The following is a 26,990-nucleotide window of genomic DNA, read 5'->3' on the forward strand; positions in this document are numbered from 1 at the left end:
AGACATGCCCACCTATATGTGTAACATCCTCAAAGCTGTGGCTGAAAACTCGCACTTGGGTTTGGGATTGCCCTTACCTGATCCGGGGGGATTTTGGTCTCCATAGACACCGCTTCTCGCAGCCGGGCCACTGTTCCAGACAGCGGGACAGCCACTCCGATGCGCATGCAATGCGAGCATTTCCCCTGGTATACCACAGTAACATACAAGGGCCTGCAGTAAAGTGAGACAATAGGCATGGGTCTGAGACTGCAACAATACCAGGGGACCGCATGCAACGCCCCCAAACATGCATGATCCCTGGGCTGTGGCATGCTCAGCGCACCCATTCCCAGAGCAACTCTGCAGCCCTGGCCATATGCTTTAACGAGCAGTCACATTCCACATAGGACTTGGGATACAAACAATATGCGCTGCTTCACATAGCCTGCATTTCTATTAGTATGCACCAACTTACAAGGGTGTAATAAATTCTACAGAACCAATCCTAACAGTATGCAGTGCTTTATAGGCCGATCACATTCAAATCATACATAAGACAGAGCCGGTCATCTTAACTGTAAGCATTGGTTCACAAGCGGACACAAGGCTTGATAGTTTGTAGTATCAATGTGCAGCGTTAACAGAATAAACTTATCAAATACAGTGCTTTACTGAAAACATACAGATTCTTCTATTTACGTCACAACTCGCGATACATGATATGAAGAATTACAGGGCCTGTGTAGCATGCTAGAATTTCAACCCATGACTTGGGTGTGCAAAAAACAATGCTACTGAGAGTGCAATGGAAGACAGCTGTAGTATTAAGTTGGCTATGTTAAGGCAGTGTGATTGTGCCGACGTTGCTGCCCTCCTCTAGGTAGTTTAGGAAAGAGCCATTTCACCTTGTTCTCAGCAGGATTAAGAAATTGAGGAGGGTATTAATAAAGACCATTTTTCAACAACAAATTGATTTCTAATGTTTTAACTTCGGTTGACATTATTAAATTCTTAAATATATCTTTCTACACTTTTTACCATTTATTTGTAATTTGGCTGCCTCTATTTTGTGAATGTCTACCTAGGAGACAGAAAAGAGATCCAAAGAGCACAAAAGGCACTGTCTGTATATCCATTTATTCAGCATATGTACGAAATAATATTTTCTTGTTGGTGCAACGTAAAAGAAAATTATTTGCTTTGCATCTGCAGCTCGCAGCTGTACTGACTCTCCAGACTGTACTTCATGTCCTCTGCCTACAGATCTTGTTTCCATGGCAGAAGGCAGCTCAAATTGTAAGAGAACTCAAGAAAAACATGAAAATTAAGATAGATGGCAAGAAACTGTGTTCAACCTTACAGAAATTAAACCATAAATAGGAAGTCATGTTTTAAAGACAGGAAAAGCAAAACTAATCAGGTAGTGGTATTTATATACTGTGATTCTAAGAGAGGAGGTGAAAATCTGCAGAAATGAACATATCCTGGAACTAACACTGCTGGTAAATGTCAAGATCAAGCTTATAATAACTGGACCCATTATTACTGTTTGTGCTAGAATGAAGCAGCAAGAATTTGAAGACACCTACAATATTGTTGGTTTGCCAATACGAATGGACCGATCAGAATTAAAAGTGCTGCAGGCAAGCTTCAGGCCTGATGACTGCACACATATGAGAGCTAAACTCAGTCTCACACAGGAGGCTGATGAATCTTTGACAGCTACAAAAGAATAGTAACAACCTGCTACAGGTACCAAACGGAAGATGACAATTTAAATAGAACCAATAGGGGCATCTGATAACTGGTGAAATTATAGCGGGGGATCATGTTCTTAAACATGGACTCAGACATATACTGCTACAGCCAGAAATGGAAAGGCGTGCCACCAAAGTCACAACTTTCAGCAGGGCATGGCCTAGTAACCACACAAAATCCTGCAGCAATGTACAGTTTCACATTTGTGGAGGTCCTGCGGGAAGAAGCAGAGATATTGATTGTTGTCTCCTGAGGCTAAATAGCCGGGAGTGCTCGTTTTTAATTATTTTTGTGTCATTTGTGATCTAATACTTGTGCTTTTAACTCACCTGGACTCCCACTGCTAATCTCATTTTGGAGGGCGCCGTGCAGCGGATCAAACGCTCACGTGACCCCCTCCCCTCGGCCTGTTCCACGCTCGGCCACGCCCACTTTAAGGCCACGCCCCCTTCCCGCCCTCAAATCCCCTTTATCAAATGTGCTATCCTAGGGAGCGCAGCGGACGTGCGCAGCGGGCGCGCCGTTTGCGCGCCGAAGGCGTGCCTAAGGCAAGCCCGTCTGCGCCCGTCCGCGGCCGGACGGGGCTTGGGGCACGACCCCTTGCCCAACATACCCTGTATTCATCCAAGCAGCTTACCACCCTTCAAGGAGACTGGCCTCTCCCAGAAACTATACTAAGGCACATTGCTTCCTTAGGTCTTGCTCATTCCCCCACCTCTAGGCCACTGTCCGTCCGCTCGATCCCTCCACCGCGGAACCCGCCCCTGCCTGTCCCTCCCTCCTCGCCTCCACCGCTATCTTTTCTTTTACTTAATACAAGGTCAGCGGTCAAGCACCATCATGAGTTGTTTACCCTGCTTGACACTGAGAAGCCGGATCTGTTGCTATTAACCGAAACCTGGTTCTGTGACTCCTCCCTTCCTGTTCTCCTGGCTACTCTCCCCCCTTCCTACGTTGCCCTGCGCGCCGATCGTCCGGCGGGCAGGGCCGGCGGCGGCGTGGCGCTTATCGCCCGTTCAGAATTACAGTTTCAACTTCTTTCCTATTCTCCCATTGCTCCTACTGAATTCCTTGTGGCCCGTTCCCTATCCTTCTCTCCCCCCATCACTTGTCTCCTTATGTACCGGCCCCCCCAGTCTTCTCCTTTATTCCTGCCGGCATTTCAAGACCTGTTGGCCAATTTGGTGGTCAACTACGCCTCGGTCTTGGTGCTAGGCGACTTCAATTATTGGCCTTCGGACCCCTTTGAGTGCACCGCTTCCAAAGAGTTCACCGAATCTCTCTCCTCTTTGAACTTTATCCCGCACATAACGGTCCCCACCCATTCCCACGGCCACTTGTTGGACCAGGTTTGGTCCCTCAACCTTCAATTATCCCCGGTGATGGTATCCCCCTGCTGTTAGTCTGACCACGCTCTTATTTCTTTTTCTATCTCTCACCACTCTGTACCTAAAGTTCCACATGCCAGAAACACCTGGGCGCGGAACTGGAACAGAGTTGACCTTTCTTCTCTGTCCTCCCTGCTCCGTAATTCCACCCAGTCTCTCTCCGGTCTCTCCTGCCATTCTCAAGCCACTGCCATGAACACCTGGCTGACTACAGGCTGTAACACTGTGGCCCCCTTGCGTCGTATTTCCATCCGACGACAAAAGAACTCCAACAGATGGTTTAACGACCACCTAAAAGAGTTAAAACTATCGGCCCGACAGGCGGAGAGACAGTGGAGAAGAAACTATTCCTCCGCAGCAAAAACCCTCTATCTCAAATCACTTGCTACTTACAAAATTGCTATTCTCTCTGCTAAAACCACCTATTTTTCCTTAAAAATAGAGGCAGCGGAAAATAAATCCAGAGAAATATTCAGCATAGTTAACAACTTGGCTTACTCTGACAGAGCTTCTTCGCAAATCCTTCCATCTCAATCATTTTGCGATCAGCTCAATACCTACTTTGCAGACAAAATCATTATCATCAAGGCTAACATCCCCCCCCCCTTCACCTACTTTTGTGGACCCCCCTTCCCCCACCGTCCTCAATCACCTCAATCGCCTCACCTCTATTCTTCCCCTCACTGAGGCCTCATTCCGCGAGATACTCCCCAAAGTCAAGTCGGGCTCTCCGGCAGACACTTGTCCAGCTCGTATCTTGCAACATATTTACTCCTCTTGCCCTGAAGCCCCCATCACCTTTCTCAACGACTCACTCGCTCAGGGAGTAGTGACCCCGGCACTCAAAACAGCCTTTATAGTGCCCATTTTGAAAAAACCCGGCACTGACCCTACCATCTCAGCCAACTACCGCCCTATCTCCCTGCTGCCCTACCTGGGCAAGGTGCTGGAACGCCATGCCACCGCGGTCCTCAGCGCCCACGTAGAGGCCAACGGTGGGTTGGCTTCCCGCCAGGCCGGCTTCCGCCCCAGACACTCGACCGAATCAGTCGTGGTGTCGGTACTGGACACCCTCAGGACGGGCATGGACAACAATAAACACCAGGCGCTGGTGCTTCTCGATCTCTCCGCCGCCTTTGACACGGTTGACCATACCATCTTATTGTCCCGTGTCGGGGCGGCGGGAATCGAGGGCTCAGCCCTGCTCTGGCTGTCCTCATTCCTGAGGGACCGCACCCAGGCAGTTCGGTCGGGTGACTTCTCGTCCACTCCTATCCCTGTCACTTGTGGTGTCCCCCAGGGATCTTCTCTTTCCCCCTTGTTTAACCTTTACATTTCCCCTCTTATCTTTGCTCTTCAGCAGCTGGAGGTCACCGTGTACAACTACGCGGATGACCTCCAGCTCATCTTCGATCTGTCTACTTCCCCTTCTTCTGTCTCTAATTTTCAGTCGACTATGACCTTCATCAGGGACTGGATGAACCACAACCAGCTGAAATTGAACCCGGACAAAACCGAGCTGGTTCTCACCGGTGGTTCGTCCAGTCCCTGGAATTCTCATTTCTGGCCACTCTCTCTAGGTCCCCCCCCCTCTCCGTCACCCACAGTTAAAACATTGGGGGTTAAAATCAACAACCAGCTCACCCTCCACTCACAAATCAGCACCGTTGTATCTTCCTGCTTTCTCACCCTTCGCACTATCCGCTCTGTTTCCCGTTTTTTTTCCCCACAGGCACTTAAGGTGATCATGGCTGCACTGGTCATCTCGAGGCTAGATTACGCTAATGCCATCTACAACGGCATCCCATTATATAGCCTGCGGAGACTCCAGTTGGTTCAGAACCAGGCGGCCCGTCTGGTCTATGGTCTCCCACGGTACCACCATTCCACACCCCTCCTCAAAGAGCTTCACTGGCTCCCGGTTAAAGAACGTTCCCTGTTTAAGACCGGGTGTATGGTCTTTCAGGCCCGACAAGGCACTGCCCCTGCCTTTATTGCCTCATTACTAAAGGAATACGTCCCCTCTAGAGAGCTTCGTTCTTCCTCCAAGTCCCTCCTCCTAACCCCACGTTTTAAACGTAAAAAATGGGGCGGAACCAACTTTGCCACTCTTGCCCCCACTTTTTGGAATTCCCTCCCTGATCACCTCCGCTATTCTACCCATTATCCTTCGTTCCGCAAGGATTTAAAAACCTTTCTCTTCAAACAAGCCTTCCCTGTATAATGCCCCTCCCTACCCAAGACTGGTCTTATTTTCTTCAGGTGTCAAACGAACTACTAGCGCCAAGAAACCGTACGGTATACGCTGCGCTCTACAAATGTTTGAAATTAGAAATTGATGTAACTGCGATGCATAGTGGTTAGGCAGAGTTTGGAATAGACATAGGTCTTGGTGAAAGAAGATATAAAATTATGGACCATAAATGTATAATAAAACAAAGTATAGTAAGGTTGATGTTCTTTAAAAGGAAGGAACAGGAAGATTATGGCTCAGCAGTATCACTCATTTCGTTATGGTTTTTGCTGAAGGCTTGAAGAGAAAAAAACAGCCCTGGTGCATCAATGTAACCCAGAGGCCGGACATAGATTAGCAGTGAACAATACTATTGAGGGAGAACACAGCAACATGTTGGGTTACCTTGCACCTGTGTAAACTGCAACTGCAACTAGAGTGGCATCACCAGCCTCAAACGGATCAGAGTGATTTCTAGCAGACTTATGTCTAGCTGGAGATGTTTGGGTTTATAGAGTTGGGTGAGGGCCATGACTCAAACTGGCAGTGTTGTGCTAAACTAGATGCTGGTGATAGGGTCTCGTGTTTATAGTGTATGTGGGGGGTTTACTATACTGTCCTTGCTCTTTGGACAAAGTAGGCCGGTGGTTGATAGGGGAACGTGTTGTGTTTCGATTAAAGATCATTTAAGGTAGGAAAATGGAAAGGGCGCTTCATATCTTCTAGATTTACATAAGCGTGCCATTGGGGCAAGGCATGCACAGAGTATGCACGCGAGAGCAAAACATTCTTGATGAGACTAACTGTGAAAAACATGTAAAAAGGAGTGCAATCTATCATTTATTTTGATTAAATGTATAATTGCCCCCTTCAATTGTTTGCACCCAGGTAAATTAAGGATTGACAATAAAATGTAATGTCACATGTAAGGCGGAACATCCCGTTCAGAAGGGGGAGTTGATGTTCTTCAATGAGAACTAGAGTATTTTTAAGATCATTTGTTTTTTACTGTAAATTTCGTCTACTAGCATGTGATTAATGAGATGTAAAACACTATTTCATTAAATGAAATTTTGTAAACAAGAATGTGTAAATAGTTAATCACATGCAGCAGCACATTAACTGGAGGAAAGCAGTGGGTTATGGGATTTGTATTCTGTGCAACAGAGGCAGTTTCTGGTTGGGTAGTTCGAGTCACGTCAATAATTTGTATGAACATAGGAGGGAGTGGTCAGATCCGTGGTTAGAACTGGGGGTTGTCACTTGGGAGATGTCAGTTGAACACTTTCACGTGGTGGTTTGGAAAGCAGCTAAGTCTGTTTTCCTGTTGAGCGTGGGATTAAGTTCTTGCAGGTACATTTGAAAATTTGGTTTGTTCCTGTGTTTGGAGCATGGTGTGAGTGTGTTGATTTAATGTATATATGGTGTGGTTACACAGGGAGATTGGAATGTATAGAGGAGAGCGTGATTAAGTCTGTAGAGTCTAAATAGGGGGGTGTCATGCAGGAGATGGTATAGTGGAGGTTTTGAAAGCGGACGATGTTGGCTTACTGTGAAGTTGAGAAAAAAAAGACTTTTGCAGGCACATTTAAAATTTGCGTTCGTTTCTCGGTGTACACAGGATGGATAATTAGTCCCGGAGTCTCTGACAGGTGCACATAGATCAGCAAGGCACAAAGGCAATACACTGAGATAATTTTGGAAACATTAAGTAGGTGTGGGTTTAAAAAAAAAAGAACACTGGCAGATGAGGTTACGTTCTGTAATGCATAGTTTAGAGGTCTTATATAACGAAATGAGAAGTACAGATCAAGTTACACGTCTAATGTAGTAAAAATAAATAATGGTGGTTTTTAAATTTGCAGTTACGCCTGAAGAAGGACTATTGAGCCCGGAATGCATTGGGTTGAAGTGGAAAAGACTGCCTAGAATGAACAATGCATTTCCGCACGTGCTTTAGAAAAGGGCCTGGATGGGCATATCTCGAGCATTAGAAGCATTGAAAAAGCATTGGAAAAGCATGAAAACTTACATGTGGATGGAGAAAGAAACGAAAAGATATTGGATGAAACTGCGATTAAATGGTTAAATATGGACAACATTATTGAAATGGAGTATTTTTGTGTACTTATGGACATCGCTGCGAGACTGGTACTGGGGCGTAACAGTGCTCCATGTCGTATGGATTTACACAAGCATGCCATTGGGGCAAGGCGTACACATGTGAGCAAAACATTCATAATGATAGTAAATGTGAAAGAATGCACACCTTTTAACTTTATCACTTGTTTTAAATATGAAAATGGAAACCGCCATTTCCTACTGCCTTCTGGAAAGAGATGGTTTAATAATTTTGTTAGTGGCATAGGTACGGAGTTCCATAGTTTGCGGCTTTGACTAAGAAAGAGCAAATCTAGAGTTGGGTTTTGCTGAAACATGGTACTTTCACTTGTAAGAGTATCTTAGACCAGGCTTCATCTAGACCAGCGAGTTGGATATCTTTAAGGAATGTTGGCCCTATTCCATATAGTGCTCATTGAGCTACATAGATCGATAACGAATTTGCATAGGGCACACAATACCCAGGTTTTTCGCTTTTAGGCATCTACTGCATGAAGCACTAGCTATTCCGTTACACTACGGAGTAATTTTGTGATCACTTTAACTTCGGTAAAATGACGCAATCAATCAATCAATCAATCATAGACATTTGTAGAGCGCTCTACTTACCCGGAGGGTCTCAAGGCGCTAGGGGGGGGGTGCTGCTACTACCCGAACAGCCAGGTCTTGAGCTTCTTCCTGAAGGCGAGGTGGTCTTGGGTCAGGCGCAGGTCGGTCGGGAGGGAGTTCCAGGTCTTGGCGGCCAGGTAGGAGAAGGACCTTCCTCCTGTTGTCGTTCTTCGGATGCGGGGGACGGCGGCGAGGGCGTGACTGGCTGATCGGAGGTGTCGTTTGGGAGCGTAGAAGTTGATGCGGTTGTTGAGGTAGCTCGGGCCTTGATCGTGCAGAGCTTTGTGTGTGTGGGTAAGGAGACGGAAGGTGATTCTCTTGTTGACCGGGAGCCAGTGCAGGTCTCTTAGGTGTCCGGAGATGTGGCTGTGTCGTGGGATGTCGAGGATGAGTCTGGCTGAGGCGTTCTGGATCCGTTGGAGTCTCTTCTGGAGCTTGGCGGTGGTTCCGGCGTAGAGGGCGTTGCCGTAGTCCAGTCGGCTGGTGACGAGTGCCTGGGTGACAGTCTTCCTGGTCTTGCTGGGGATCCACCGGAAGATCTTCCGTAGCATGCGCAGGATGTTGAAGCATGAGGAGGAGACTGCGTTGACTTGCTTGGTCATGGAGAGGGAGGAGTCCAGGATGAAGCCCAGGTTGCGTGCGTGGTCTGTCGGTTTGGGTGCGGTTCCCAGGGCGGGGGGCCACCAGGAGTCGTCCCAGGCGGAGGGCGAGGATCCCAGAATGAGGACTTCCGTCTTGTCCGAGTTCAGCTTCAGGCGGCTGGTCGACATCCACTCTGCTACCTCTTTCATTCCTTCGTGAAGGTTGGCTCTGGCGGCGGCGGGGTTGTTGGTCAGGGAGAGGATCAGCTGGGTATCGTCGGCGTAGGAGATGATGTTGAGGTTGTGTTGGCGTGCGATGGCCGCGATGGGGCTCATGTAGACGTTGAAGAGGGTTGGGCTCAGCGAGGATCCTTGAGGGACGCCGCAGATGACTTCGGTGGCCTCGGACTTGTACGGTGGTAGACGGACTCTCTGTGTTCTTCCGTCGAGGAAGGAGCTGATCCATTCCAGTGCCTTCTCCTGGATTCCGACGTTGCTGAGGCGCTGCACTAGGGTGCGGTGGCAGACGGTGTCGAAGGCCGCGGAGAGGTCTAGGAGGATGAGGGCCGCTGTTTCTCCGTTGTCCATCAGGGTTCGGATGTCATCGGTGGCAGCGATGAGGGCGGTCTCGGTGCTGTGGTTGGCTCGGAAGCCAGACTGAGGGGTCGAGGGATCCGTTCGTCTCGAGGATGGCGGCCAGTTGCTTGTTGACGGTCTTCTCGATGACTTTGGCCGGAAACGGAAGCAGTGCGATGGGGCGGTAATTCTTGAGTTCGGTGGGGTCCGCTGTTGGTTTCTTGAGTAGAGCGCTGAGTTCGGTGTGCTTCCAGCTCTCAGGGAAGGTGGCGGTGGTGAAGGTGTTGATGATGTCCCGCAGGTGGGGTGCGATGATGGCGTCGGCCTTGTTGAAGACGTGGTGAGGGCAGGGGTCGGTCGGAGATCCGGAGTGGATGGAGTTCATCATGCGGATGGTGCCTTCGGTGCTGATCGGAGTCCAGGCGCGGAGGGTGGTGGTGGGGGGCGGTGGTTCGGTCGTGTCTGACGTGGCGTTCGTCGGTTGGGTGTTGAAGCTGTTGTGTATGTCCGCAATCTTGTTGTGGAAGTAGGAGGCGAGGGAGTTGCAGAGTTCTTGCGATGGGGTGATGTCGTTGTTTCCGGCGTTGGGGTTGGAGAGCTCTTTCACGATGTTGAAGAGTTCCTTGCTGTTGTGTGCGTTGTTGTCCAGCCGGTCTTTGAATGCAGTTTTCTTGGTGTCGCGGATCAGTTGGTGGTGCTTCGGGTGGCAAGCTTGAGGGTGGTCATGTTGTCCGGTGTTGGCTCCCTTCTCCAGGCTTTCTCGAGGGCTCGGCAGTTCTTCTTGGAGCTCTTGAGTTAGTCGGTGAACCATGGGGCCTTCTTGCTACCGGGTCTGCTGGGCGGGGTCCCCAGTGGGGCGAGTTCGTCCGCGCAGTTGCTGATCCACTTCGTGAGGTTGTCGGCGGCCTGGCTGGGGTTCGCTGAGCTGGCGGGAGGGTGCTGGTTCAGGGAAGCGGCGAGCTGGTCGGCTGTGATCTTGCTCCAGCTTCTGCGGGCGACCTGTTGCTGGTGGTGGTGGATCGTCGTTCTTCTGAAGGTGAATTGGACGCAGCTGTGGTCCGTCCAGAGGAGTCCTGTGGCGTGGCTGAAGGTGATGTCTTTGCTGGATGAGAAGACGGCGTCGAGTGTGTGTCCGGCGAGGTGGGTGGGGGTGGTCGCAAGACTATATAGAGCCCAAATCTTTATTAAACTGCCACCAAACACGGATTGCAAAGATGTATACACTTACTGTGTTGTAGGTTGATTTTTAATTAATGGAGTTCGAGCAGTTTCATCAAGGGTGCAAACAGTGAGTGTGCCAGATAGGCATAAGAAAACCACTGGTGCAATTGTGTTTTTCTGCAGAGAAGCATGGGTTAAGATGTATGCATTGTGAATATAATACAAGAGCTGGTGATCAAGATGAACTGTTTGGTTGAGTAAGTTGGAAGGTAGCTGCAGTATATCATCATAAATATAATACTTACCTGTAGAACTGCGGTTGACAAGACTGCTCCACTTTTAGAGGCTTTTGACACTTCTGGGCATACTCGGATACTATCAAAAATATTTTTAAACCCAAAAGCCTGGTGTGAGGCTAGGTGGGATACAAAATGCCTCCCAGCACCTTCAGTCTTCAAACAACCAACTCCATATGATCTTGATAAACTAAGACTGCTAATAGGACTGCGTGCAAAGAAAGAAAAGTTGTCTTCGGGGATAAAGTGAAAAATTATTAATTAAATTGAAATCCTGACAAAGCAGCAAGGATTTCATCATAATGATAATCAGTTCCGACATATCATGCAGGCAAAGCTACACCCCAAAACATTAATATTCATTATGGAACAAAAATATCTGTTACAAAAAAAATTGTTTTATACATAGTAGACACAATTTCAGCTTAAAATTACTCATTATCAGCATTAACATCCTGTCCTCGAGTAGATGTAAAAAGTCCATGCTCATGACAGGAGCAGACTGGGAAATGGGTAGCCGAATTATTTCAGGGAAATGCTAGTGTTTCCCCAAAGGTCATCCTACTGCAGTAGGAGTCCAATGGTTTTAATCAAGTTCCTTCCTAGAACTGCCGACGCTTTTTGCTCAACTAAGATATCCAACGTCTCATCAGGACAGTCTCACTGATCTGTACTTATGACGATAGATATGTACATTTGTGAAAATGGCAGACACCACCAATTCCAGTTAAGGATACTGAGCCCCTCGTGATGTCAAATTCAGAAGCGTCTTGGGGCAAAAGTCATCAATCAGCACAAACAGCTTGTTAACTGATCAAGAGGAGATGGACTTCGGTCTGATAGCTGTGAACTGGTTCTTTTTATGTCCAGATTTCTATACTTGGGCAGTGAACCAGCATTGCCTAGAGGGGACTAAGAGGAAGTCACTGACTCAATCATTTCTTGTCCCTAAATGTACCAGTCAGGAATGAGCAGGCTGTGTGCAGATCTGCCTGCTTGGCTGATAGAGATGCGCAAGAGGGCTACATGACCTATTCTACTGCTTTGTTAACCAAATGTCATCCATAGCACATACGCAAAATAGTCTGTGCAAAATACAAGCATGTGGCAAAATAGGATTTCTAAGTGTTACGTAGTTGGGGGATGCAGGAAAACCAGATACTATAGGGCCTCAACCACTGGGGCAGGGGCAGTTTGCCTCGGATGTCTTGGTGTCCCATCAGACTATGGTTCTGCCTACTGGTCCAAATAATACTTTAGCAACCTCTAAAAGCTCTCTATGACTACACAAAAATTACTCGAAACCCCCCTGCGCATCCTCCTCAATCCACCCTCAAGTTCTCTTTTCTGAAGTTTTTTTCCTTGACGAGATTTAAAAGAATCAGAACTCTAAAAATAAGCGCTGAAGATCTACCTAGAGACAGTGGTGTTCAGTAAAGTCTTATTTAAGAGGCAATGTTTATTAACTGAAATTCTAGTTAGGCAATGGGTGCCCCACAGGGGACTATCAAGATTCTTCAAGTTATCCAGAACTGTGCTGCTCGACTTCTAATGAATGTTCTGAGGCGCACTACAGCCAAGTCAGCACTCTGTCAGTTGCACTGGCTCTAAGTGCAACAAAGAATCTGGGTAAAGGCAATGTGTACCGTGCACAAATCCATTACTGGCAATGGACCCTCTGTGATCCTGCTGATGATTCAACAGTATAAGGCACCTCAGACACTTCGATCTAATGACAAAAGCTCCTGATAGTCCTTAGGATCCATCGGGCACGTATGGGAGGCCGACTATTCTCACTCCATGCAGCAAAACTATGGAACCGGCTCCCAGAGTCTGTTTGGCATGAACCCAATTATCTCCACTTCAGGAAATTGCTGAAGACCTTTCTTTTCGCATGAGTAGCGGAAAGTTCTAGCTGTTCTAAATGCGCTGGGATGCCCTAGGGTAGCCATGCGCTATATAAATACGTATTCATTCATTCAACTAAAATCACACACATTTAATCTAAAACTTTGTGCAGGATCCAAGAGTGCTTATTTTAAAGAGGAAAAACTCTGAAACTATTTGCTAATAACCTTTTGGTAAGCCACTTCTCTTTTTAGTTTTTTTTTTCTATGCGGTTCCTTAAAGAATAAAAAAAATTATGTTCTTTACTCCACTTTGATTTTCACGTAAAAGAAAATAAATTGCATAAAGGAGAGTAAATATGCAACAGCTGGTTTGAGAGCAGAATGGGAAAGCAGCTAGTAAATGTTTCTACTCCATGAAGCCAACGTCTCTGAAACGAGGGCATAGTTCTAAATTATTTTAGGAGAAATCTATTTAGGAAGTGCGTAATTTATTTGTTCCAATCAAACTTTTTTTTAGTATCATCAACAAACCATTTTTTCAGTGGTAAGGGTGATTAATAAAGGCCTTTACCCATGTCATTATCTCCCTCACCTGCCAAAGCAGCCTTCATGATCCAAGCAATATCCGCTATCTCTAAGGTACAGGAATGCACACACTTAAGTTACTGTGAGCACCCAATGCACACCCTCAAAATTGATGCCTGTGTGGACATACAGGTGCATTGTGACAATGTAAGGCTCAGCAGCTCCACCCATGGTTTAGCAAACCCTAGTAAGTAATAAGAGGTTGGTAACACTGCTTAGGGTGGAAGAACAGGATGTGTTTCAGCATCATCTTTTCGAGTTGAATGTAAATAGTACAAACAATTAAGATGTGGGTCCCCACAGACTGCTTGAGTGAGGGCAAATTTCTTGGGATTCAGTTAAAGGTCATGTTGCAGTTCTGCAAAGGCTACACTTGAGAAGGCTATGGAAACTCTGTGCATAGTTGAAAATATATCCAATGGTAGAAATGTGTTGCTTCGGAAGAGGCCGGAGTTACTTGGGGGAAGGATATTCTGAACTCTTAGACAAGAAAAAAGTGCTAAACGAGTAGTTTGTTGTGATCACAGTGCTGAGCGGAGTACATAAATCCATAAACTGAGGTTGGCAGATGGCTTAGGCGATTTTTTTTTACAGTGTCTGTGACATTACTAACATTGAGAGGATTCCGCTTATTGTATTAACAGCAGACGACTCGGATTAAAATCCTTGGGTAAAAACACACAAGGCATAAGAGAAAGTCAGAGACATCAAATGACTAGGAATGACACCTGAAGCCTAAGCAAAACACGATATTGAATGGTGCCAGGTGAGGATGTGCAGGTGGTCACATGTAAGGGGTAAAAAAGAGTGGATCAAGAAGAACAATTGCTGCCAACAGGGCTACAGCCGGGCAATATCTTTGACACAATGAGATCTACTGGTTAGAAACCGCACACACTAGCTTTAAATGAGAGTAAAAGAAAAGGGAGTCAGGCAGTGAAATACATTGTTTATAGATATTCAGACAACTAATGTGTAAATCTAATAATGTTTAAGTAGCATTGAGATGCATAGGTGGATGGCACTCTATGTTTAATCCGTGGGCGGAATTGGCAAGTCGTGCTGATTTTTAGCGCCTAGAGCTTGTTCATGAGGACGCTGCTTCTTTTTTCTGTTCGAGTGGCAGCTCTCATCGCGAACAGTCACGACCACCCACGTTGAGAAAATCTCGCTAGAGGACTCCAACTTACCATTGAAGAAAAAACTCTGCCACACGACGGTTGGCGGAGATTAGATAGATCTCAGTGTTACAAGTGTAATGTGGAGTGAGCAAAACTACGCAAACTCTGCTGGTGGAGTGGAATTTACAAACTAGAGACCAGTGTAGCACTGAAAGACACAGAATGCATAAAACATTGTAGATAGGCTAGCCGGTTAGTCAAAAGAAATCTAAATTGGACAATTTATTTCTTACTTGGGGACAGTCCCTCGTGGATGGGCTAACAGTTTCTTCAGTATGAGACAGTACTCTGCCTATACCAGAAACAATTGAACTCTTACCGTGTGTGAGGCAGTGGGATCGGCAAAGAGATGCAAAGGAAGGGATCAAACGTATTGCTCTGTTTCTGGCAATGAGGACACGTCAGGGAAGACCTGGAATGAAACAGAAGGCACCAAACTAATTTACACACAACAAAGGGCAGTTGTTGTGAGAAAGAACAAACGAAGACAAGAAAAAAGAAAAAAGGTGGCAAGCGAAGGAAAAAAGAGAAAGGAACACACAAAGAACAGAGAAAGGAAAACCGATAAAAGAATATCGAAACAAAAAGCACCCCAAAACACAATACTAAAGAGGAACTACAGGTCTCAAACACTGTGGCATATAGAGGAGAACATGCTAGAATTTTTTCAATGAAAGGAGATAAACCAGTTTATGTGCCACTTTAAAGGGCTCGAAAAATCCTAAAAATGGTACTAGACCTGCAGGTCTAGTACCTTGAAAAATCTCCTCGACCTAACAGCAATCTACTTGACCTCCGTCTCTGAAAGCAGAGCAAATGTGACAAGATAACAAGATTTAAAGGCACCTTTATTGCTCAATCACTTTGTGAGCCATAAAAATGCCTTTAAATCTGGTTATCTCGTCACATTTGCTCCGTTTTCAGAGACAGAGGACAAAAGTTAGTTTGTCTTCCTACTCTCCAGAAAGGGCGAGGAGGACCTAAAAATAGCTTGCCCACATTAAATTTACCACGCAAATGTGCCAGTCGAGTGGATTTTTTGAGCCCATACAGTAACAGATTTACTACAATACGATTTCCTTATTCCCAAATCTCACTCACCCCACAACGCATTTCTCTATGTTACCAATCTTTTCTCTTTCCATGACCCCCTAGCAAGAGCCACGTTCCTGGAAGTTGAATGTTAAGTGGGCAACTGAACATTTTATGAAAGCATTGAGAGACTTTCAGTAAAACTATACAAAGAGTCTCTTTAAGTTTGAGACTTTTAGTGAGCCACTTAGCACATGGTTACATGGAATTTAAATCAAAATGGCACTGGGCAATTAACTCAAATGGATGCTGGATCAACATTCCAGATTTAAAATTAAGACAGCAGTCAGCTGGGATGCCAGAGAGGAGACTATAACCGAGAAAGCAAACTAATTTGTGAATTCAAACTTTGTGCTGCTTCATTAACAGTGTGTGGCAAGAAATAGATTGTAAATGGGTCAGAGCAATGAGAAAACCACTAGGCTGATACATCAAAATAAAATCTCAAATGCCACTGTTGAAAACATCTACAAGGTACCAACCACGGAGGTGAAAAGGTAGGCTACAGCTATAAGCCTCGGTCAGAGTCACTGCACTCAAACATATCATCTGAATCACTGGTGTATTAGACACTAGTGGCCAGAGAATGAAGAACTCTTGGAGCCATGGGTGCCACAAATCACAACAATCACTTTATTTCTATTTTAAACTCATTTTATTGAAACTATACTCATCACTGAAAAATGTAAATAAAGATATGACAAATATCTCAGCTTATGCATGGCATTTGGAAAATGGCAATCTCAAAGCAGAATGTCAACTATAAGCGTAGGGACACTTTTACGGCCCATCACTTATGGCATGGCAGTAACACTCCAGCATTCAGAGTCGTCGGTCCCCCTGGATCAGACAATATCCTCTCTAGGCGCGCCAAGCTCCCTACACCTTTTCCCACTTCCTGGGACAGCCCCTGCTTTGATAGAACACCTTTTCTGCCCTCAAGCACCAATCTAGATCGGATTTCCAGTCTGTTAGTCTGGGCGGATCCGCACTTCACCAGGCTCTTGCTATGTTTCACTTGGCCACCCCTGCAGCCAGCAACAGCCAGATCCTCTGGTACTAGAGACAGCTTTTCTCCCCCGATATAGTTAGCAGTTGCCACAACAGTATCTTTTAAGCATCTATCCTCACTGTTGCAAACAATTGAGAGCACTCAAAGTGCCCACAAGGAACAAATTTCCTGAAATTAAATATATTTTCAAAATTAATTTATACACAGATTAACTGGACAACTTTAGGTCTAATAGATCATTGTTAAAAGCAGTGAAACGTTAAGACTGTTAAGTGTCTGCAGTGAGGAAGAACTTTTGTGTGAAATATCACACCTGGTTTAACAGCTAGACATCAAGACCTTTTCTGAACTGCAAAATTCAGGAGATAAAGGAGTATACTGGAAATCGGGCAAGAGTGAGACTGGGAAGCTAAAGTCAGTATATTAGATGCCGGTAGTAGACCAAAACGACACCTGCCTCCTCATCCTGCTTGATCTCTCTTCAGCATTCGACACCGTTAAAACATGAGAAGCTACTCGAACTTCTAAACACAAGAATGGGTATATCTGGAACTGTTCTCAAATGGTTCACGTCCTTCCTACACAACAGATCGCAGAAATTCAAGAGCAACAACATGATGTCCTCGCCAATACCTGTATCGCTAGGCGTCCCCCAAGGATCCTCTCTATCCCCGACTCTGTTCAACCTAGTTATGGAACCTCTCACCACGCTACTACAAGCACCCAATGTTCTCTTTCACATGTACGCCGACGACACCCAACTCTATCTCAAACTATAATCCCCCAAAGACATTTTGCTCCTGAACTCAACGATCAGAAGCACCCAAACCTGGCTTGCCGATAATCACCTCAAACTCAATGCTCTGAAAACAGAGTTCCTTTTGATCGCACCTCCAGCAAAGTTCTCTACCACTCAAACTTGGCTTAAACACTTAACCGCACTCAATGTCCAACCCACCATCGTGGACTCAGCTAAATCTCTAGGCATAACACTTGACACCAATCTCAACATGCAGCAACATATCAGCAAGGCAACTAAGGGAGCGAACTTCCAAATCAATACCTTGAGGAAACTCAAGCCCTTCCTTCCAGCTAAAGACTTCCAAACTGCAGTACAAGCACTAGTCATCCCTCGAATAGAATATGGCAGCATCGCACTCTGCGGTCTCCCCCTTACCACTACGGCACCCCTAAGAGCTTCCCTAAACGCTGCAGCGAGGCTCATCACAGGGTCAAAAAAGCACTCTCATATTTCCCCGGACCTGAAATCCCTAAACTGGCTGCCTTTTGAAGACAGAATACACCTGAAAATTGCCTGCATGACACACAAGGCGGTTCACCTCAACTCCCCCAGCTACCTCACTCAGAAGCTTACAATCTCTGGCGGCTCTAGAAATACCAGAGGCACAAACAATCTTCTGCTGAAGCCTAGGAGATTCCGGAAGGAAAAAACGTATAAACGCTCCTTTTCAGGAATGGCACCCAGAATCTGGAACTCACTCCCTCCTGAAATCAGGCTCATCTCCTCCACTATTCGTTTTAAGAAAGAAGTAAAAGCTATCCTCATGGCTAAATACACCTGAACTACCACTTCGGACTCTTAAAGAATCTGCACAGATCTTTTCTACATGCTCTACCTCTTTGCTTATTTGTATTATTTGTTTTATTGCTTTACACCTATTTGTACTGTTAGCTCTACCGACTTACCTGTTTGGCTATGATCATGTACCCTCTCTTTGTAAAGCGCTCTGATATCTGCAAAGATCTTGTTCGCGCTATATAAAACTTTCAAATAAAATAATAAAATAAACATCTGTAGGTAGAGAAAGCTATGAGCCAGCTGCAGTCTTAATTCTCCTGGCAATAAATACTATGGTCAATCAGGGCAAATTAATTTTTAGCAGGCCAAAGGAACATTTCCAGATACATTAGAACGTGTAAAATAATAATTAAAAACAGTGGTGAACCCAGAAGCCTAACATATAAAACACTAACACAACCAATACTCGCTAATAATCCAAATAGTGTGAATGCATAAACCAGATAAACTGTTAAGAAATAAACTTAAGGTAAAAAACTGACTTCTGACATTAAAGAATGACCATAAGTAGAAGAAGCAAAATAACTGGGATAATGCATTATGAATTAGGGCAGCAGACAAGATGATCGATAATCAAGTGAAAAGAACGATAACACCACGGATCCAATGAAAAAGAAAACAGACTTTGAATGGAAGATACTGAAGATCGAAACTCAAGACAAGAAGACGGGGAAACAGTGCTTACATAAAATAGGGCTGTTCTGATTGACAGACTAAACAAGAAAGGGGACATTAGACACACTACAAAGAGCAAGCAAGTCAAAGCAGACCTATGGTCAAAATCAAACAGCTAAGAAAACTTGATGTTGCTAAATATAAAGAAACTGGATTGCTCCAAGTATCCGTGACCCGAAAGAGAAACAAAGTACAAATATTCAACACCTTATATACTCCTTTGAAAAAATACAGCACTCAAAATATCAATGCATTAGGTGAAACCAACCAACCAGCACATGTAGACAGTAGTCAAACACAACTGCACAATATCAAGCAGACATGAGTGGGCATCTTATCCAATGTCCAAAGAAGAATAACATTATTCTGAATGTAAATCTATTACTACGCCAGTGCCCATTTATGCAATGTACTCACCTTAGTTGTTCCTGAAGCAAGAAGAATATCTATACGTGCTAATCCAAACAGCCTGCAATAGGTAGATTAACACCAGAACAGGGCTCAAGGAAACTAGAGCTAAATGAAATGCAGGATTTCAAGGTGAGGTGATGGTGGCAAGTACACACAAAGTCAGGAGTAGTGACTTGAGAAATGAGCTGAGAATTTGCAATCATTACAAAAAAGTGGGAGGAAGACTTGAAGACAAATAACACCTGCACACAGAACAAAGTTATTGGAGATTACCTGTACTGTGCTTGGAAAAGTTCTTGTACAAATGTCCCAGCAATTGGAAGGGATGGGCCGTCGGGTGGTGGCTCCTCCTCCAACGGTGGCTGGAAAGAAAGGGTGGTGGCATTTAAGACATGCATTCGCAACACTAATTCCCATGCCATAAATGAAGTACTTGCCGCTTTCTCGCTTGGAAAGCAAGAATGCTCTTACTTTAATTTATGACCACAGATCCAACACATACATGTTCTTTTTTCAAACTTAACAATGCTTACATCAAAGAAAGTTATTTAAATACACTAAATTATTAAATTACTCTCAAATGCTAGGCTGGACCTCTTCAGTAAACAAAAATTACTTACTTGTAATTCTATTTTTCTGTGCGAACAAGTAACATTTCTCGGTCTACAGCAATGTTGACTGACATGGATACACAGTGAAGACTATACATTCATCCCCTATAGCAAGAGGGTAAGTAATGATTTTTTCTGCTGGATATGGTGCATTCAGAAATAATTGAAGAAGCCATTCGCAAAGCTACTTAATAGACACTAAAAAAGCAATTGTTCATGAGACAGGCTGAATGTCAAATTTATGCAATGCCTCATAGGGATTTAAAGGAAGGACCAATGGTATTGAAAGTCTGCCTGATTTAGAGGATATCCTTTTCTAAGGAACTCAAAGAAATCCTTTATGAGCGTAATTATGAAAAGGATAGTCCGAGAAGGACTTTTGCCTACAGGTTGCAATTTCACCCAGCTGAACTTTAACCGAAGAAGGTTGCTAGGTTTCAACAAATTGAAGAGATAATGTAAAACAAATAAATACATAATTAATTCAGTCTAGTCTGCTATGTTCTGGGATGATAGTTTTTACGCTACTGAATCAGTTTGAAAGCACATGAAGAACTGGAAGAAAGATGTTCTGCGTCCCTTGCAAAATAGCAATGCAGTCCAGTAGCATATTCAAGAAAGCCTGTCGGAGGTGTGCATAATCTAGGCCAGACAGCTCAAGGAATAAATGTAGTGGAGTGAGATTTTGCCCTGGGCTCTGCAGACAAAACCAGGCCTTCATGGTTATATTACGTGTGATTCTTTCAAGACATAATATAGATCTGTGAAATGGCAGTCTACGCCCCTTTCCTACAATCAGGGTCATCCTACCTCATTCACTCTTTTCTAAGTGAACTTGTAATAAACAGTTAATTTGTATAAGTAAAGGTAGCCATACGATACCTGTAATAAAGTTTTGCAGAATATATATATTTATTTCACGGGAAAAAAACAAAGGGACGTTCTAGTTAGGCTCACATTTCACGCATACAAAACCAGTGAAATTCAGTAGTTCTTGTTACCCGAGCTAACTATTTCTTACAAACCTGCAATGCACTGGTTATGACCTCACATATTACATCATTCATGACATGGTCAGGGACATCACTCATGACAACTCAAATGACATCAAGGATGACATCCAGTGAGTGTTTTCTAAAAGATTACGAGTGTTAAACATATAGACCAAGATACTACAAAAGTTAAAATAGTATACTTTCTGTACTACTGAGCGATACTATTTCTAACATATTATGCGAGTAGCTGTGTTACTGTGTGTGGATGGGTGGCTGGGTGGCTGCATGGGTGTCCGAGTGGGTGTGTGAGTGGCTGTATGTGTGTATAAGTGGGTGTGTCAGTAGCTGTATGGATGAGTGAGTGGCTGTATGGGTGAGTAAACTACTACAGGTGAGTGGGTTGGTGGGTAGTCTGGGTGTGTAAGTGGCTTAATGGGGGAGTGAGTGGCTGTTTGGTTAAGTTAATTGGTGTGTGAGTGGCTGTAGTGGAGAGTGTTCCTATGTGTGAATGGCTGTGAGTGGATGTGGAGGTGCTCGTATGGATGTGCAAATGGGTATGTGAGTGGCTGTGCGGGTACGTGTGTGTCGGAGTGCTTGTACAGGTGAGTGTGTGGCTGTGTGGAGAGGCTGTATGGGTGGTTGAGTGGCTGAAAAGGTGAATAAGTGGGTGTGTGGGTAGTTGTATGGGTGGGTGTGTGGCTGTGTGAACAGCTTCATAGGTGAGTGAGTGGTTGTATGAGTGAGTGGTTGTGAAAGTGCCTGTGTAGGTGAATTAGTGGGTGTGTGAGTGGCTCTTTGGTGGAGTGTGTGGTAGTGTGATGGGTGTGTGAGTGGGTGCATGAGAGGTTGCACGGGGTGTGAGTGGTTGTGTGGATGATATCATCAGTGAAGTCACTGACCATGTCATGAGTGATATGTGGGATCATAAGCAGTGCATTGCGCGGCGCAAGTCATAGTTCACTCAGGTAACTTGAACTGCTGAATTTCACTCGTTTTGTACGGGTGAAATGTGAGCCTAACTATAACATCTCTGTAACCTTTGGCGTTTTCAGTGAATGTCTAAGGATTTTTTAATTCTATTTCATAACTAACATCGCTATAACCTTTGTTTTTTTCTAGGCCTAGGCGTAACATTCGACTCTGCTTGCGGAGTTTGTGTAATTCTGCAACTCTGAATTCCGTGGGGAATGCGGAGTTATCGATAAACTGCGGAGCGGAATTTTTTCAGTTGGCGCACTCGTCACGTCATTTCACACGCGAAGAGCACAACGAGACTTGACTGGCACTCACTAGCAGCCACACAACCCTAAGCAGCCAAGGGGAATTCCTCCCCCAACCAGTATTATGCCAGGAGGCCCCTGTGCAGTGTGGTTGAGAAAGGGGGAGGAGCCTTCGACGAGGTGTCAGCAAGCTCGTTTCGGACCTTTATTTTGCTGCTTCTGCTCGATTTGGACCTTTATTCGGCCTCTTTCTGCTACTTTCCAGGCTTTATTTTGCCACCTGCTGCTCATTTCCAACCTTTATTTTCCCTCTTTCTGCACATTTCGGACCTTTATTTTGCCTCTAGCTGCTCGTTTCTGATCTCTATTCTGCCTCTTGCTGCTAGTTTCTCACCTTTATTCTAGCTCCTTCTGCTAAGTTCTCACTTTTATCTTGGATCTTTCCGACCTTTATTCTGCCTCTTTCTGCTAATTTCTTACTTTTACTTTGCCTCTGTCCACTCTATGCCAGGACCGCGGGGAAAGACTCAAGGCCCCCACGGTCCCAGCTGGCTCCTCTCATGCAGGAGCTGGCTTTGCTTTCACACACACGGAGCTGCTAAACATGCAGCTCCCTGTGAGTGAAAGCAATTTGTCAGTTTCCCTGTTCACTTGACAGCAGGAAAGGAAACAGATGAATGCTTCGCTTCCAGCAAGTGAAAACATTTTCATTGCTCTCGCCTGCTGGAAGCAGATCGTTTGCTGTGGCTTGGTGAGAGTAGTTAAAGCTCCCACCAAGCCACAGCAAACCGCTATGTCCTGGGAATGGGCACTCTGGGACATAGCAGAAGGGGAAGGGGAAGAAGGGGCATCCCCCCCATGCCCCCCCTCCCGCCACCCCCTTCTGTAAAAAATAGTGAAAGAAAAAAAAGTTGGCAACTCACAGGAAACCCAGTCCCCATTCTCCACCACTCTGCAAACGCGCCTCCTGGCGCTGTGCTGGTTGAGAGATGAAGTCCTCTTGGCTGCTGAGGGTTCTTAAGGGCCAACAAGACCTCCTGTTACCTCCAATAAGCGCCACACAGTGAGCGTTAGTGGGGGCCACGCCCCCTTTCTCCACCACTCCGCAAACGCGCCTCTTAGCACACTGCTGTTCGGCGATGACGTCCCTTTGCCTCCTGAGGGCCTCAGAACAAAAGTGGACTTCTTCCCCCCAGCAGCAGTGCAACAGGAGGTGCGTTTGCAGAATGGAGGAGAAAGGGGGTGTGCCCTTCTACACGGTCTCATCAATCCGCTGTGTGGGACTTACTGGAGGAAACGTTGGCCCTCAAGGATGTCCTTGGTGGCCAACTACCCCTCCTGTTATCTCCAGTAAGTCCCACACAGAGGGATTGCTAAGAAGATTTCGGAGGCCACACACCCTTTCTTCACCACTCTGCAAACGTGCCTCGCTGTGCACTACTGGTTGGCGGATTGAGTCCACTTAACTCCTGAGGGACTTTGGATGCAAAGAAGCCCTCCTGGTACCTCCAGAAAGTCTGAATGAGAATTGTGCCCCCTAAAAGAATACCTGTGCAGGTCTGGGAGTAAGGAGGAATAAACAGTTACAAAATGGAAAGCCTCCCACTTGACCTATACTTCTTTACTACCAGCTAACATCAATTTAGTGGGTCATCTCCTGTTACACAAGATATCTCCAAACATTTTTAATCAAACTTAAATTTATTTTCTTTGTCATTTGGTTTAAAAAGAGGAAAACTTTTTTTTATCATTATACATAATTTTAAACAATGCTCATTTGCAAAACAATATATACACATGATCAATTTATTTCTCATTTAAACATTATCAGGGTATTATTTGTAAATCCAATCTGCAGTTACTATTTCGTCCTGGATTACTAAAATCCACTCATCTCGATACAACCCCATACTCACACCTCAACATACTCAATCGTATCACTGACGCATACTGCACACACTCATACATACCCCAGTACAACATTGCATACACATATGGAATCACAAGGTGTGAAACACCAACCCTCAGAGGCTGTGCTAGTGACTGGGATGTCACACCATCCTGTCGACGTACGTTAGTGGAAATTGCTGATAATCTCCATGTTCATCTGGACTTATAATTCACAATTTGATACGAGTGGAGGTTAGGGGATCTAAAGACATAAAGTAACAGAAGAAATTTGATTTAAATGACCCTAAAAGCAATCTCTCATTGCTCTATACTTAAAATGTGAATACTTTCCCATCCTATTTACACCCAGATAGAAACAGTCTTGAAACTATCACCAGTGCTTTTTTGAATCGAAAAAATTATATTAGTCATGCTTCAAAGGGAGAAAAGAGGTTCTGCTGTTGCTATACGCATGGTACAGCTACTGGTAATACCTGAAGAGCCAGTCAATGTGCGACTCTGATATATCACAAAATAAGGACAAAATAAAACGCCCAGAGCCAATATGGTTAAAGGCAGAGAACCAAAAAGCCCTTTTGGCTTAGTGCACGCAGAGATAGGTGGAATGGACATCCTAAAAATCCAATGATCTCTTAGTGCGCTCTAGTTGGTATGGGTGTCATGCATTCACACCCACAGTGCCACCGTCACCATTGTGTATTGTGAACACAGATTATAGACCGGCAAATCGCATATTTTTAACCGAAAGCGTAGACATAGTAGTGATTTTCTTTACCACTAAGAGTCTAGCTATAAATGTAAATACCTTTTACCACTGGTCCAGCCGGACTGCAGTATACCACTCCAGCTGGCATGTTGAAAAGTAAAGGTGATGCTTATGTCTTCATAAGTACGGTATTATACCTCTAATGTAGGTCTCAAGAGTCTAGAAAGATGAAAGAAAGATTATCTGACCTGTTGGTGCTCTAACCACTCCTATCTCTTAGATAGAGCTCATTCTCGTGATGATTACCATGTCGTACTCTCAATTAGGATATGGCCGGTCCTCACTTGGATGGACCTCCGCTCCTCCGAAGAAGCCTCAACTGGAATGTGCAATACAGAGATGAGGCTTAAAATCTCATAAAAAGTGGCTTCTGATGTGAGTCACTGATGTCTACAAAAGTAAGGGAAGAATATTAGGACCTATCCTGCTTTTGCGTAATAAGTATTCTGGGATTAGGCTCTATCTGGTGGTGACTACCATATTATTATCTCAATCCTGGGTCTATAAAACCTCGAATTAAAGGTGACAGGGCCTGTTGGGTTGGTCACTCCTGAATCACTTACGGTTGATCTCCCAGAGTCCGATTTGGATTCTACAATACAAAACAATGCTAAAATGGTACTATATTACTAAAGATAACAACCATACCCTGTACAGTAAATTCCATTACTATCACCGACCAAACATGTGTCGGGCAAAGGCATTCTCTAATACATGCAGGAACAACAGGACATGCTTCGCCAAGAAATTTGATGCATATAGCCTACATAGTATGGCGATTTGTTGTCGGCCCATACGCCCACATGGACAACCCTCTTTGGAATAGGGCAGAACCTGAATGTTCTCCCTCGGTAGAGACTCACGCTTGCTATCAGTCTTACCTAGAGTGGATTGTCGCTCCTAGTACTTTGGACAATTTCCTGCCGTCTGCCCCGGTTCAATCTTTCCGGAGGGTTAAGGAGCCCACATTTAAACGGAAATAGTTACACAGGAGTATTATTACTCTCGCAATATGACATTCTTAAGTCACGTTATCGACAGTCGTACGAGTTTGGGAGCCATCTTTGAGTAAGGCAAAATTATAGCAACTCTAAATGTGTCAAAACTGTTGCTATGGAGTCTCTGTCCAAGGCACCATCTTGAGATGGTATCGTATAGGTTCCTTAGTGTGTGGTGAGATGTTAACAGAGCCTTGTGCTATCTGAGTCACTCTGCCAGTGTCTCAAGGTGGGACATTATCTGAAGGTGCTATATTTCAGATGTGGGCACCATCTAAAGGTGGTGACATACTACTTCAATTGTGATACGTAGTGAGGGCACAGTCTGCGGATGTCATAAGATGTATCAAGCCCCAATTCTTGTGGTATCTCCATCCTGGACGTCATCTTGGAATGTTCTAAAGGACCATATTAGGATGTCTGTAAATGTTTAGTGCGCTTAATTTATTAAACACACACTCTTGGGGGGGGGGGGGGGGGGGGGGGCGTGGCTAGTAGCCGATCAAGTAGGCTGTGTAGTTGAAGAGCTCCAGGGAAATCTCAGCCATTCACATCAATCCGTCTACTAATCCGCAACTTTGCAGTGCTCCAGAGGCTTGTTTGTCCTGAGGTCTAGGACCAAGCGGTGACGGCCGGTGAAACTCCGGAGCGAATTTGGTGTCGGGATACAATAAAACAGTCGGTGATCTGCGACGATCTGTGGCGGCCTGCGCGACACGTAAAGACCGCGGCCTAAAGTTATTCGAGGCCCAGGGACGCAACGGAGGTGAGACGGAGCGCAGCAAACAACTCGATACAGGCTGCGTTCACACCCAGTGCAACCGCAACCTTCAGGAGGGGCCCATCAGCAGCAGTGGACGCAACCACAATGGTGCGAGTAGCGGCCAGAGCACATTGGGGGCCCTCGGGCAGTGTGATGGCCAAGAGCTCCGGCCACAGGAGGAAGGGAACATAACCGCTCCACACAGCGGCGGGACGGCGACACCCCCCTGCACTCGGTGAGGAGAAAATAGCGCCGCTGCAGAGACAGCGGATTGTGGACCCCCCCGCGAGAGGTGAAGAGCTAAGACGGGGGATGAAAGACGCCCAGCACCGGCCTACCTGCTTCTTAGAAGCCGGGCCTAAATTAATGTGAGACCCAGAGAGGAGGAAGGAGCCTGGAATAGCACAGTAAGCAAAGTACCAGTAGTGAAGGGGACACGGCCTTTCCAGACGAGTGAGACGCTCCTCACAGACGCCGAGGTGGTGAGTGTAGCACGACCCCTTACAAACTCAATAGAACAGTGGTGGTAAGAACCAGCGACAGTGTGACAGCCAGGAGCCCGAACCTGAGGGGGACAATGAGACGACCGAGCGCCAGTTAAATTCCTTTAATCCA

The 26,990-nt window shown here is 45.4% G+C and overlaps 1 protein-coding gene across 1 annotated transcript in view; it reads right to left on the bottom strand.

Annotated features, from left to right (window-relative positions):
• The window catches only part of USP31 (ubiquitin specific peptidase 31), a 194,813-nt gene that overhangs the window by 105,129 nt on the left and 62,694 nt on the right, over window positions 1–26,990 (bottom strand). The window contains exons 3-5 of the mRNA XM_086940436.1: window positions 19,385–19,473; window positions 14,641–14,733; window positions 78–213 (exon numbers count right to left, since the gene is read on the bottom strand). Of these exons, the coding sequence (XP_086796562.1) occupies window positions 78–213; window positions 14,641–14,733; window positions 19,385–19,473 (318 nt within the window). The remainder of the gene's footprint in view (window positions 1–77; window positions 214–14,640; window positions 14,734–19,384; window positions 19,474–26,990) is intronic.

This window comes from Lissotriton vulgaris, chromosome 10 (genome assembly GCF_964263255.1).
Source record: "Lissotriton vulgaris chromosome 10, aLisVul1.2, whole genome shotgun sequence".
Lineage (NCBI taxonomy): Eukaryota > Metazoa > Chordata > Amphibia > Caudata > Salamandridae > Lissotriton > Lissotriton vulgaris.